The sequence below is a fragment of the Periplaneta americana genome, chromosome 1, assembly GCF_040183065.1.
Source record: "Periplaneta americana isolate PAMFEO1 chromosome 1, P.americana_PAMFEO1_priV1, whole genome shotgun sequence".
NCBI lineage: Eukaryota > Metazoa > Arthropoda > Insecta > Blattodea > Blattidae > Periplaneta > Periplaneta americana.
Window position 1 is genome coordinate 102,005,961 of NC_091117.1, and position 15,276 is coordinate 102,021,236.

Sequence of the window (15,276 nt, forward strand, 5' to 3'; positions counted from 1 at the left end):
GACAAAATATATCGTGCTTTCCTGGAATTATAACCATAAATTTTCACCAATTTTTAATTATCTTTAAGTAACATCAATTAACATAAGCAAAATTATTTAATTATGTTACACTAAAAGGAATTGCAAAAAAAAAAAAAAAAAAAAAAAAAAAGGGACAAAACAAAAAACTCACTACGGAGATTCAAACTCAAACTATCTGCATAAAAGTTCAGTAGCTTAACCACTGCTCCACGCCAAGCATGCTGTGGAGATATTAAAATGCTGTGTTAATTATTTTATTAATTCCTGCTGCTTTACACTCTAATGTCTAGGAACATTGAGTAAATAATATGTTGATGGTTAAATAATTGACAATGATTAATTTGTAAGTTGTACTGCAGGGAATATGATTAATATACTAATCTAAATCCGTGATCATCAGGCCCTAAACGTAGTAATTGTAAACGAGAAGAAAAACCATAATTCTGTTGACAAAATATATCCTGATTTCCTGTAATTTTATAACCACAAATTTTCACCACTTTTGTAATTATCTTTAAGTAACATGAATTAACATAAGCAAAATTATTTGATTATATTACACTAAAAGGAGTTTTAAAAATAAAATGAAGGACAAAACAAAACATTCTCTACGGAGATTCGAAGCATGCTGTGGAGGTAGCCCAAATCAGCGCCTTGTTTTATGGAGTTAACTAAAGCGGCGCACGGAGGTTTACGATAGTGAACTGCGCACTCACCCGAAGGGATTTGGAAAATTTTCACTGCTTAAGAGACCGGCCACTTTCACTGCTTAAGAGACCGGCCACTTTCAAATTTTCACTGACCAAGTGTATATATACAGCTATATCATGGGGTTATGTGACGAATTAATTACTTACACCTATTTGTTTATCTTGTTTTACCTCCTACTTTGACGCCGACTTACAAGCCAGTATTAAACATATCCACATGTAGTCAACATGAAAAAGAGCCGCCTGGACTGGAAAGCCTGTACATAATCCACAAAGTGATAGCGGCGGACATATAGGCCTACTACTTGAACGTACAGTAATTATCAAGACAAGTGGCTTAATTTTGGGATTATACAGAGGCCTTTGCATGTCTAATCAAGAGAACAAACTTTCATATCATGAACTGGGTGCATATTCAACAAGTGGAATAATTAAAAAAGTTGAACTATACACGGAAATATCGTTTGCGGCATGACAGAGGAATTGAAGCTCGTAAAATTCATAATGAATTATGATCAGCCATCTTCGTAACGTTATATTTTTACTAACTCACAAATAAAAATAATTTCCCAAACCTGTTTTAGACAATTGTATCTCTTCGGCATTCGCGCCGTGTAGCATGTCAGGAATGTTCTACGAAATAAAACTTAACAGATTTCTAAAATAAATTACAAAAACATTTTATTGTTGAGAGGCATTGCAATAATTCTGAAAAAGTGATTATTACGTATCTTGACTTAGGTGCTTAAGTATAAGCCACTTTTGCAACACACCTGGACTTCTATTGTCAGTCTTCATTACTTATTATCAGGGAACGGATTTATATGGACTAAAAATATATGAAATATGTAAATATATATGTAGTTATTTTTACCAAAATATGGAATTAAATATGGATTTTTACCAAAATATGGAATTAAATATGGACTTAAAATTATAAAAAAATGACTATGTACGTTAAATATTGGTACATTTTAATCAAACTAAACAAAAAATATAATGGACGTACCTTATCTTCCAATGTAGTTTCAACAAAACACAATTTTTATTGTCTGTTACCATAACAATAGGTTACAAACATTTCTTTCAAGTGCTGAAAAGTGAATCTTCTTCTATTGTCTCTGAGGATAGATTTATACTGACTAAAAGAGCGTTCGACGTCACAAGAAGTAACTGGTACATAATTCAATTTCACAATGTCTGCTGGGGATAAGTCCAAGTTAATCTTCACTGTTGATTCACCACTCATCACAGCAACAACCTTTTGTAGTTCTTCATATCCAGGGTTTTTTGAAAGTACAGTGTCCACCTTAGCTCTTACTGCATCTGCAACTTTACCTCTACCACGATTCAGTTGTTCCACAGTACTATTTATAATTTCAAAACTTTCAGATAGTGAAAGGTGCCTATTTTGGAGACTTTTGAGCGTTTTTATGATGCATGAAAATGTATGCTGAATGTGAGCTAAGTCATTCTTCACACTTATGTCACAGGTAACTGTTTTCGCAGTATCAATTGAGACTGCATCTTCAGAGTCCAATGCAAGGAGAACATTGTTAATAGAGTCTATATGTTCGGCATAATATTCAACTGCTTCTAGCCATGTACCCCATCTAGTTAAAATTGGCTTTGGTGGCAATGGAATTTCAGGGTACATTTCTTTCAACACGTTAACTATACTGGGAGCTTTGAGAAATACTTTTTTCACTGATGAAATCAACAAATCTACTTTAGGGAAATTGTCTCTGACCACTTCTGCCACACGATGAAATGCATGCGCCACACAAGTAAAATGAGTCAATTTAGGATATACAACAGATAATGCTTGTCCAGCTTTGACCATATAAGGGGCAGCATCGCTAATAAAGAATAACACATTATCGTACATAATACCCTTTGGCCACAGGATACCCATAGCTTCGTTGAACAGTTTAACTATAGTTTTGTTATTGCACTTTTCTAGAACATCACAATGTAAAAGAATTCGTTCAGAATATTGTTCACTTAACAAACCGATAACTACATTACCAACAAGTCTACCTTCTTTGTCGGGAGTCTCATCAATGGAAACCCAAATTGAACTATCTTTAATTTCATCTCTTATCTTCTGTATTGTCTCATCGTAGATGGATGGAGCATACGTCTTCCTAAGTGTTGACTCATCCGGGATTGTATGTTGAGTATATTTTTCAAGGAATTCCCTGAAGACCTTATTCTTTAGTTTGTAGAGAGGAATATCAGCAGAGATGAGAGAACGGCACAGGTCGATGTTAAACTCAGGTCTTACATTCGATGTTGTTGGTTGTGTTAAAAACAATTGTCTCTGCTTGGAATTTAGTTGTTTGTTGGCCTGATGTTTACTAGTTGTAATGTGTTGTTGCACCAGGAACTTTTGTGTAGATGATACTGCACACTGACACAAATTACAAAATAATATTTTATTGTCAGTTGATAAACCATCTTCTTTAAATTCTGAAATGTAACTTGTTAGTTTTGATTTTAAATTGACTGAATGACGTACTTTTGGCATATTTACCGTCTTTATAGTATGATTTACAAAACTGAACCTATGTGTACTCTGACTGGCATTTAACTGTTGAGCTGCACAACTGAAGTCTGTTAAAAATTTTAAATTAAATTAATACAGTTTTGTAACTTACTTTCCCATTGTTGATAGGACTGCTAATTTTCAAATAACTCTGATGTTAAAGGGATTACTGAACATGTGTTTAAATCTCTATTGTTGAAATGTATTTTTAAAAGTTAATGGAATTTTGTTTTGTTTTATTGTTAAACCTAATATAATATGGACTGTTTTATATGAAATATGGAAAATATATGGAAATTAACGAAAATATGTACTAAACTCTAAAATATGGAAAAATATGGAAAATAAAAGTAGGATTTTTCAACCCTACACATTGTGAAACATAAAGATAATGCAAAATATAAATTATATTAGCTTTATAAGTAATTATGTATTTACATATAAATCCTTTCCCTGATAATTAGGCTTATTTTAGATTTATGTATTCACTTTTAAGCATACCATAAACGCAATAAAACACATATACAATTATAAATACAGTATTCTGTATTAAAACAGTTTGTTCATTACTCACCAAACTTATTTACTGAGGAGTGTAGTAATCAGTCATTTTACTCTGTTGTCTCCTACTTGCCCAATATACGCTTTCTAAATTAAATTCTGTGTTTATTATTTCAGTTGCAATTTCACTGCTCCTTCTCCTAGCTTGATACTCCCTTCTCTAGCTTCATAGAAATGTTCACAATTCTAATGGCTTTTAAAGTGTTACTCACTTTTTTTAGTGGCCATACTGCGTTAAAATGTGTGCACTTATGAAAACTTCCTGTCGAAACTGACCGCATGCAGGTACCATTAATACCGCATGAATTCGGGCGGATTACAATGGGATGAGGAATCTGCCTGCATTCCAGAGGTCTATGATGGAAGGGAACTGTAATGAATTTTCCACATTTCAGCAAAATATTTCTTAAAATACTTTGGTCCTTAGAAAATTGTATTCCAAACTGAGATTGAAAATGACGTTATATGCGAGGTAGACGCATATGCGTTTGTCGTATTAAGCAAGGTAGGAAAGCATATGTCTTATGGGGAATTAGTTGGAACCACAGAATATTTGACGTTATAGGCGAGGTGTCGCACAAAACGAGGTCGCTATAACCAAGTTTTACTGTATTTTGCATGTTGTTGGAACAGAAATTACTGAGAATTTATATATAAAATAACCATTGAGAAACGTCTTAATCAGTTACTATGATAGGGAAAACGTCATAATCAGTTACTACTGTAGAAAAATAAAACAAACGTGTTTACTACAAATGTTTTGTCTGAGATTAATTTCTGGAAATGGATTGCATTGAAATTCCTAACGAAATATTGGCAGAACCAGAACAAGCAACACAAAGGGCTATACCAGAGAAATAGCGAGATCGATATTATAAGGAGCTGTCACTACTTAATGAATGGCGAATAAAGAAGGCAGTGAGTGAGATGTTAAATGAAACGGTTGTGTAGCCCGTTAAGTGTAAAATAAAAAGTGCTAGCCTGTTAAGTCGTACTTTACGTACATAGATGCACTTCTCTTAAACAATCTTTATTATTCAAAATATCATAAAATAACTTTTTTGTACACCAGCATTATAAACATTCTTTATCTTTAGTCCTAATCGTCTACATTATGCCACATTATTGTACCAGTGTCGTAAAATATTGCTACGTCAACTAAAACGTCATGAGTGTCACTTCTATTAGGACGGCATAATTTGTGCCATAAAGTTAACATTATGAAACGATTTACCATGCAATAATATGCAATACATAGCTATTGTCATAGCAACTCCTTTCTGTATAAGCCATAATTACCAAACTACCCACCATTAAAAATCGGATAGGTCTATGTTATTAAATATTATAAACCTATTCCTTTCTTATGGGCACAATAACGATTTTTTTAGAATTGTTTATTAAATTGAATTATATATTCCAGACCTGTGTTTTAATTTTTCAGACTTGAAGATAATTTACTTCTAACTTTTACAGTCATGTTCCAATATGTTATATTAGTCATCATCATCATTTCAAGAACAGCCTTAACAGCCTGTTTAAACATCAATCCATCTTCTAACAAGTCTAAGGACATTCCTTCTCTCTTTTGGTTTATACTCGTAATTTTAAAAGTATTTCTTTAGACAATCTACCTACCTCCATTCGGTCAGCGTGTTCTTTCCATTTTAGCATATATTCTTTTATTTTATAATTTATTGAAAAAAATAGTTAGAAATTCTCTTATATTTTCATGCCTTACTTTATCCATTTTTATACAACCATACACACTCCAAAGGAATTTCATGTCTAGGGACCGGATTTTTATGTAATTACATATTATATACCTTTCAGCCTAACCGTATATAAATAACAAATCTTTGCGAATATTGTAATTACCATTAATATATTAAAATTTGATATTACATATTTTTACATATTTACCCCACATTACATATTATGGCTTGGTATTACATAAATGTACATATTTAGGGGTTTTATTCATTTTTACTTCTCTAAAAGGAAAAAAAAAAAAAAAAACTTCTGCTGAGGAAGTTTACAATTTGAAATACACAGATTTAAAAAGCTTTTTTACCTACCCAAGAAAGGATATAATTCGGGACGAAACATAACGTCCTTTGTTCCAGAAAGTAATAGAGGCACTCACCCCATACCGCCCACTGTAAATATGAGTTAACAAAAGGCAACCTTCCTCATACAACTACCTTGTATTGTAAAAAATCACTCGGAAAGTAGCGTTGCTTTCATGTGGTGGATTGGGATGAGGATGACTTGATTTGTCTCGAACTATAATTGTTCTGCACACGTCTTAACAAGCCCTTCCCATGCAATTTGCAACCTTACCCACCCTCTTCCTAATCCTTCCAGGAAAACCCGTATCAAATGTGACATGAGCCGCAATAAAGTAGCCGACTTTTGAAAAGAATCTGGAATAAAGGAACAAACTGGAAAGATGTTGAAAGATTAAAATAAATAGTAGACCTATACGGAAATGGAATTTTCCGAGCAATTAGAAAGTATGGTTCTCGGCTGGAATAATCCTACCCTTCTGAATGGGACAGGAATGTCACTTTTCAAACAATAGTTTGTAAATGCTTATAGTTTGAGGTTTTAGTAGGTACATTGTTTCTTACAGGGAGCAGCTAAAATCCATGTGTCTCACATATCCTATTTTCTCCTAATCCAGTAGAGTGAAACAGTGCTTGCAGTTCTGTTATGTCATTCATTTCACTCAGTTCTCTAGTTTTAGTACTTACAGTATAAAGTGCAAGTGAGTTTATCTATTGCTTTTAACTACTAAAATGACCCCTGTATCTTCAACCCTAAAGACAAAAATAAAATCATAGATTGCGATGGACGAAGCTTTCACTACAGATGGAAAAATAGGAATAGTGTGTGCGGTAAAAAAGTCGGGTGCTCTATGAAATCACAACTGGAGAGTCTTATCTATCCTATACCTGCCAGATATTGATATTAAGTATTTTCATGATTTTACATATTTTGGTACATATTCAGCTTATTTTTCTTACATAAATATGTACATATTTTACACCTTGATATTACATAAAAATCCGGTCCCTATTCATGTCAGTGACTTGTATGTTATCTTCTTCACTCTTCCCACAGTCCATGATTCACTGCCATATAAGGACGACAGTACAGAGGGTAATTTACATAAACGTAACTGGGTCTCTTGTCCACAGTTTCCCTTTAATGTTCTTCTGATGATCATATGCTGATTAGTAATTTTGCAGATTCTTATTTGTATCTTTCTCCTTCCGGTAGGATATATTACAGCCTGGATAATTAAAGTGTGACGCTTGTTCCAATATCGCATTTTCTATTATTGTATTTTATCTTACAGGGATCTTGCCCCAAATATTTAAATTAAAATTTTGACATACAGTATTAAAATAATACACTGCTTTCTGCAGTTTGTCCTCGGTATCTAGTTATATTCAAGTTCTGTATATTTTCCGTCAAAGGACATTCAGAACAAAAAGCAATGATAAGTGGAAGTGACGGAAAATATTTCTACAAATAAAATGAATTCTAAGCTGCTTAGTTGCATGATTATTATTAGAAATATTCTGTGTGAAGGGAAACAGATTTTCATGGTTCATACTGTAGATATTTGATAGGGACGGGGGAAAAGTGGGTTCTGTTCCGAAAGAGGTAAGAACTTAGTCCTTCGCTGATCCACACTTCTCTTCTAGTTGCGTGATTAAGAAAGCGTGCAGTTATAACTACCTGCTCCTCTATGTACTTACTGTATAAAATAAGTTTAGGCGAACTGTATCCCTAACTTTTCTATAGTTTTTCATATGCACTTGTGACAAATATAATTGATTTAATTGGGCTGATTTTCAAAGTAAAACTTACCGCCAATCGCATCCCAAGGAAAGCAAAAAGTGCAGCTGAACTTAGAATGATCATCATCATGACGAAGCTGAGCACAGCGTCCAGTTCCTCCACAATCCTGAAAAACAAACACAAAAATCAACACGCAAGTGAATAGAAAATATTTAATGAAAGAGCAATATAAGCTTTAGTGCACTTCCATAATAATGCCAACTTTTTAATCTAACAATGGTATCGAGAAGTACAATTTTATTTCTTCTTGCAGGAGAAACTAGCCATTTGTTATTTAATTGCGAAGAGGAGTTACAGATTTCGTTTTGTGTGCCTCTGTCAATATTTATGATTATAATAAATGGAGTAGTTAAAATTATGCAAATCTGGCTTTCAGGTAGAAGCTCCCCGTGAAACATGCTTGAATAATTTCAAGGGAAAAATTGTTCCGGGCCCGGGTATCGATCCCTAGACCCTTCGTTGAGCGCACGAATCCTCTATCGACTGAGCTACTCCAGGAATTACACACAACACCGTCACAGTTATTCCCTTAATAGCCCATTTTGAGTTGTGTGGATATTAAGGAAAGAATTGTGACGGTGTCGTGTATAGTTCCAGCGGTAGCTCAGTCAGTGGAATATTCGTGCGCTAAGCAAAGGGCCCCGGGATCGATAACCAACACGAAACAATTTTTTCCTTGAAATTAGTTAAAATTAGTTTTGGCTCACTTGAATATTTTCTGATGTTGTTCTACGCAACATGCCAAATATCGCTGCATTTCCTCTTGATATAATCTTTTGCTCAGGCAGATTCCATCGATAAGCACATCTTCAGAATCTCTGTTAATTGCGTTCGGTATGTGTAAGCCGGTCAAAGTCACGCTGGAACGATTCAAGGTTATATTAGCCCATTGCTTCCCTGCCGATTGAAGCTCAACTGTTTGAGTGACAGCCGAGTTGACCGGGTTGTATAACCATACTTACATTTCTTCCCATTTTTGTCGGTCAGTTGATAATAATAATATATTGACGAGATTAATTTGAGAATTCACCGTGAAATTTAATGAAATTCGATTTACAATTGGGTAAAATCTCGAGAAAATTAAATTAGTTGTGCCAAAACTAAATTAAGCAGGACGAATCCTTGGACCTAACCACTGTGTATAAAAAAGATGGTAACACTTTAATGTGATCATTATTCTGTAATTGTTAATGTGACACTAAAATCATACACGTAATTTAATAGTTAAACTCTGAAAGTTTCCAAGTTCTAAGTTTCGGAAAACGTATTATTTCCGCTTTCACGAGAGACATTGTTGCAACATGTAAACTCTACATTATAAATCATTTTGCGTTCTGCAGCTTGCGCAAACAAATTCAGTAATGCTGGTACAAAGGTTGTTTCGTAGACATTTTCGAATTTAACATCTACCACATCGTTCGATTGGACGTGCTACCGCCGCTGGGCCTCCCAGATCACCAGACTTTATACCGCGTGACTTCCTCCTTTGGGGGTAAGTGAAGGTTACAATATTCATGTGCCTTATATACACCTTAAGACTAAAAAGAATTAACACAACGGATCGTTGCTGCGATTTCATCCATAAACAGAGATTACAAGGTCTGGCAAAAAAATTAGACGATTTGAAGTTGGCAGCATTTCCTTGTGCTATACATAACAATGTTTCGAGTAATTAGTACCATTTAGTAATCATGGAATGTTGGCTGAATGAATTTCGGGCTTTTGCCATGGAGGCATTTTTCAGTGAATACGTCTATTCTTTCGGTCCTTATCCTATCTCAGAAACAATGCAGCCTAGAACTATGTGACATATACCATCGTGTAGAGAACATAATTGTGCATGAGATGACATAATAGTCACTCCCGTCAACGACGTCATCATAGCGCGAGAGAAAACAAAATGGCGCCGATTGTAGCGCTGTTTTGTTTTAGTATCGGCTGTAACTTCAGACTGAATGGACGTGTTTGATAATCGAGATGTCGTTTGAAAGGGAATGAAGAGTTCTTTAAGGCATATTAGACTGCTGTAGAGTGGCATTTAAAACAATCGTGTGGTGCGCGTGTAAAGTGAAATTTGCCGACAGAATTTCAAAATGTCAAAGATTTTCGGTCAAAAACCAATACGAAATAGATGAGATGGCTTCAGGATGATGCGGAACATCGAGACGAATCGTTTGGTGCACCTAAAAGCAATGCAGAACGTAGTAAAGAGTTTAGGGCACGTCTTGAAGATGAGCGTCAGAGCGGACAAGACGTGCATGGCGCGAGCGAGTGCAGTGTTCTCGTCTGTTGTGCCTGCACTGTCTAACTTAACAGCAATTCCATCAGCAAAGTATTCACAAATAAATCTTGTGGCTGTCTCTCTGTTATAGCCCACTGTGGTATTATAAGAATAGGCCTGCTTGATGACTAGGCTACTCAAACACTTCTTTTAGGCGTCACTTTCACATCGGAAGAAATGGGAACGTTTCAAATCGTCACGTCATCCTCAATTGGATTTATGCATTTAAGAGAAATGCGTCAGCCGCCGATAAAAAGCTTTCTGGTCGCCCTGGAGCCGCACGTAGAGTGAGGACGATGTTCAGCGGAGTCCTCGCCGGTCTGTTCTTCAGCATTCACAAGCCTTCGGTATGTCAGACAGAAGAGTTAGACGTATCTTACATCATCATTTACATTTACATCCATTCCATGCAGACTTTAAGAAAAATATTCCTGCAACATGTCATTTCTCGTTTTGGCGATATACAACCTGATCTATCAGCAGCTGATTTCTTCCTGCATGATTAACTAATGGGAAAAGTGAATCAAAAACGACTCACACGATACAATATTTTAAGGACAAAATTCGAACCGAAATGAAAAAATCCTACGAGTCATGCTGCAGAGAATGTTGGACAGTCTCGAGCGCCGTGCAGAGATTTTTCTCAGATCATGTTTTGTGAAACTCACCTGAGAGAGCTTCAAGGCATGAACGTAGAACTAAATGCTACGCTTTAAATTTATTTTCATTTATTATCGTGTTGACGGTCAGGTCCTTGTAGCAAGATCAGAAAATGCGCTACAAAGAAATTACTGAGTTAAGACGAATCTTTAAGCAATATAATCTACGAATATCAATTGAGATATCGTTCACGAGGGAGAAGAGATCCAGGAAGTCGAAGGAAGGAGTTGAATGAAGCAGGAACAGGTCGCATGCCTAATCCGTGAAAGTAAGAAGAAGAAGGAGAAGAAGAAGAGGTGTTGATGTAAGCCGTATAAAAAAGAGGTCCTCGCATTGAGTGTTTATAGTGGCGACAAAAACTTCGAGTTTCTTAAGAAAAATAGTATGCATCAAGTTATTGTATCATTAATAGTTTCTTAATAATAACCGCATGAAAGTTTTACCGTAGTTTTGGAAAGCGGTGTACCTAACAGGCGGCTGTGCTAATAGTTACCCTGTTAGTTACTCTCGACTTTCCTAATCCACACGTCAATATTGCAGGAGATTAAAAATAATTCACTGCAAGCAATTCTAAGTAGTTCTGTGATTTAAGAATAGATATTCAGAAGAATTACAATGAAAATTACTGCAACAAAACATGAATTAGCAATACAAACAACTAATTATTCTTTCACATGTTCTGCACATCAAGAAACCATCAACTTACCTTTGATTGCTTTCGTGTTGTACAGATGTAAGTAATATGTCATTGTCTGCTGTAACATAAAATGTCTTCATTAATAAACTTAAGTAAAAATGATGACACTGACAATGAAAGTAGGAGAAATACTTAAAAGTTACTGGATCGCGCTTTCTTGTAAGGGAAGTTGGGGTTCAGAGGAAGTTTCTATGTGAGATCCAAGACTATTGGCCACTTTGTCACCCATATTTTCCCCGTTCTGTTTAAAGAAACATAAAGGAAATTTTGAAGAGAAAAATTAGAAAATGGACGTAGCTCAATAGCTGCCATATGAGGGGAGGAATGTCGCAACACATGAGGATCACTGAAGATGTTACAAGCGAGTAGGTAGAGGGGGCCGTCGCACTCCGCGCTAGACATAGAATTCATCCGAGCCTTTGAGCTGTGCGAGTGACATTCGATTAAGTCCTCAAGGCGACCCGTGAAAACCAAAGCTCCAGTTTTTCAATTAAATTTGTATCGAGGAGTATGGAGGTCCGTGGCTCATTGCTTCAGAACAGAATCATCCCGACTGTCGTGGCGCCTTACAAAGCCACAGACAGGTTGAGTTGCCTCCGTTTGGGAAACTATGACTGACTGTGTGATTATATTAATAAAACATGGCCCGATCGAGACTGAGGGCTTAATTTGAGGAAGGGTAGGTGCTCTAAAGGGGGAAGGGAATATTGTTTCTGGCTTATGAAGTGGTTGGAGTGGACATATTTGTCTCCCTTAGTTATTAAGTTGCCAATGACAACATTCGTCTTGCTGGATGCCCGTCAACCAATCCCGGAGTGATAACAGTAGGCCTATTACAATGTTGCGCATGCAGATGCTCAAACATCGTGAAAATGATTTAGTTAGTTGTAGAAAACAGCATTCTGTTACTAGGCTAACTACTTATTCAAGTGAAGGTCATTGGCAATATTATTAAACTAAAAGATGAGAGTTTGGATCAATCATACCATACTTATTCCCTTTTATGCGATAATTAATTTATTTTTTCCTGTAAAGTAATGTCTGATGTAGTGTGGTAACAGACAAAACACAGCGCTTCCGGTCTTATGTTACGCATGATGTCATTTTTTCACACCCACTACCTGATAACGCGTGACATGAGAGAGCTAGGACATTTCACACTTTAAGATCACTCTAAAATACATTAACGTAGTGCGATTGGAACAATCTTATATTACACTATCTAGAGTAAACCATACTTCACAGAAGCAGATCAGCGCTCTTCAATAGACTACAGACAAATGATTTATCTCCCACTGCATTCTGACCGCTAATGGCTCTTGGTTTCTGCGCACTTTGAAGCGTTTGTTGCTCGGCTATAAATTTGTTAGACTTGGATGTTCATCTTTGTACACAATAATGACTAAGGACAGAATATACTGATTCAATATTTATTTGAAAATTTTTATCATCTTACTTACTATTCCGTTTTTGAGTTTCCGAATCGGGAATTAGTTTTATGAGCGAGAGAGAATAGTAGGGGGAGAGGAAATGAGGGCATTCTTGAGTCATCAACGGAGAACAGAACAATTAATTGATATTTTTAGTGAAAAATTGCGCCTGATATCGAAAAACTTGCAGCACAGTCTTTGCAGAAAGAGTACTAAGGCCTACCTTATCAAATCTGGTGATTGGTTGTCGCGTACTGTAGAAGCGATCGGGGACATATTTAATAAAAGTTAATAGTCTTGTAATACTAGTGTTTGACTTGTTATCTTCAGTAGTTTTACAAGTTTTTGTTTCATAAAACTACTGCTGTACGTTACAATTAACGAGATGCATCAACTAATATTACACTCGTTTTCAGGCCAGTATAAAAGCACAGTCTAGTATATACAGTCACGAAGCTCAATACGTAGTAAATATGCATCCATAGATAGTTGCTAACCACTAGGATCGCTAATATCGTCTCATTACAGACAATGCGAAATATTACCAGCACAGTCTATTGTTCTTAGCACCCTCACAACTCAAGCTTCGTGATTGTATATACACGACTGTGGTACAAGTGTCTTGCTTCATAACTAACTACTACTAGTAAGAAGCAGTGATAATAAAAGTGAAAATGTACTAGTCCGAATTGGTTGTCAAAGTAGGTACAAGTTTACTTTACGTTTTCAGAAAGTGGTCTCGTGACTGAGAAAGCCATGAGTGTTATGTTATTCAAGTGCGACTTATAGGTTAGGAATAAAGAAACTTACATCAATTTAATGAACGAATGACTTATCTTATTCTGTAAAATGTTGCGACTTGGGGTGCTTCTACAACCAATACTCTTTTACTTGTTGAAATTTGTTTATGAAATAATAATATCAGTAATAATAATAATAATAATAATAATAATAATAATAATAATAATAATAATAATAATATAGCCACAGCGTAGCATGGTCAGGTGTGGCAGTTGTCTGCCGATCGGAATTTGCGCTCAAACGTTTGGGCTCATTAACTGGTTGGTTTTTTCCGAGGTTTTCTCCAACCCTTAAGGCGAATGTCAGGTAATCTATTGCGAATATTCGATCTTATCTCATCAAATACCATCTCACTATCACCAACTCATCGACGCTAAATAACTTAGTATTTGAAACAACGTCGTTAATTCACAAACTGTAATAATACTAATAATAATAATAATAATAATAATAATAATAATAATACAGTAATAATAATAATAATAACAATAATAATAATAATAGTAATACATTTACAACAAATCTCTGAATGTCATTATAATCAAAGCTTAAATTTAATAAATTAATTACATTTATTTATTTATTTATTTATTTATTTATTTATTTATTTATTTATTTACTCTGGTGGAGTTAAGGCCATCACGCCTTCTCTTCCACATCTCCAGTAATGCAATAAAACTACAAGAAATATTATACATCAATGCAATATTAATCTACTGTAATAACGAGTAACAGAATGAATATGATACGAAAAAAACAACTGAACATACAAGTAGAAATTGAAAATAATAAACACTAGTAGCTACAACATATTAAATGATAAATGATATATTAACCACAGTGTCAGCATAAAATTAATTTTGAGATGTAGTAGATGGGTAAAACGTAGCCTATCTCCTGTCTGTGATGGTTCTCACTTTGCGTTGTATGCGTAGGCGTACGTTTGCTGCTTCATTGAGATACTGAAGTAGTTCTGTATCTTAAACGTCGGGATTATTTTCATCATCAATAATTTCTTTCAGGGAATCAGGCATCTTCAACCACACAAAATGGTGGTGAAAGTTTCATCACGATGTCCAAAACCAAATTTTAAATTTCATTCAATGCCCCCACAGTTTCATATTTGTTTATGTTTATACACGTGTTGTTTTATTTATCATTGTCCTTCTTCTTAGGTTCACCTTCGAAGCATGTCTGGAGTAGCCTACTGGCAATCTTTTATTCCTTGGAACTAGCTCTGTACTTGAAGTCATTTCATGGACCTCTTTCCACTTCTTGGCTATAAGTTGTTTCGTGATGGCCATGTAAAGACCTCATAAATAATGTTTTTATTTTCTTTTATTTCGTGTAGTAATATAACATCAGCTTGATGTTTTGCAGCCATGTTAATTCGCGCTCTCTGAACTATTGATAAATAACTGATGCTTACTTGTCAAATGACGTCACGGGAGATGTAAGATAGCTCTAGTATTACGAGACAATTGTACGGCGAATTGTTATGAAACAGAAATTACAGGAAATCAGGAGCAGTCGCACAGGAAATCAGGAGCAGTCGGAGTCTAAAATCTTTTAAGTACACTCTACTTAGAAATGTTTTTAATGAACAGAACTAGACTCTTTCGGAAGTTTCTAAATAATCTTAAATGACCAAGTTGTTATTTTTTTCTCTCCTCTCTCTTCTTTTTTTTTATTAT

At 35.1% G+C, this 15,276-nt stretch overlaps 1 protein-coding gene across 1 annotated transcript in view; it reads right to left on the reverse strand.

The window, feature by feature from the left end:
• The window catches only part of LOC138703641 (odorant receptor 67c-like), a 43,472-nt gene that overhangs the window by 13,298 nt on the left and 14,898 nt on the right, over positions 1 to 15,276 (reverse strand). The window contains exons 2-3 of the mRNA XM_069832069.1: positions 8,421 to 8,610; positions 7,723 to 7,819 (exon numbers count right to left, since the gene is read on the reverse strand). Of these exons, the coding sequence (XP_069688170.1) occupies positions 7,723 to 7,819; positions 8,421 to 8,610 (287 nt within the window). The remainder of the gene's footprint in view (positions 1 to 7,722; positions 7,820 to 8,420; positions 8,611 to 15,276) is intronic.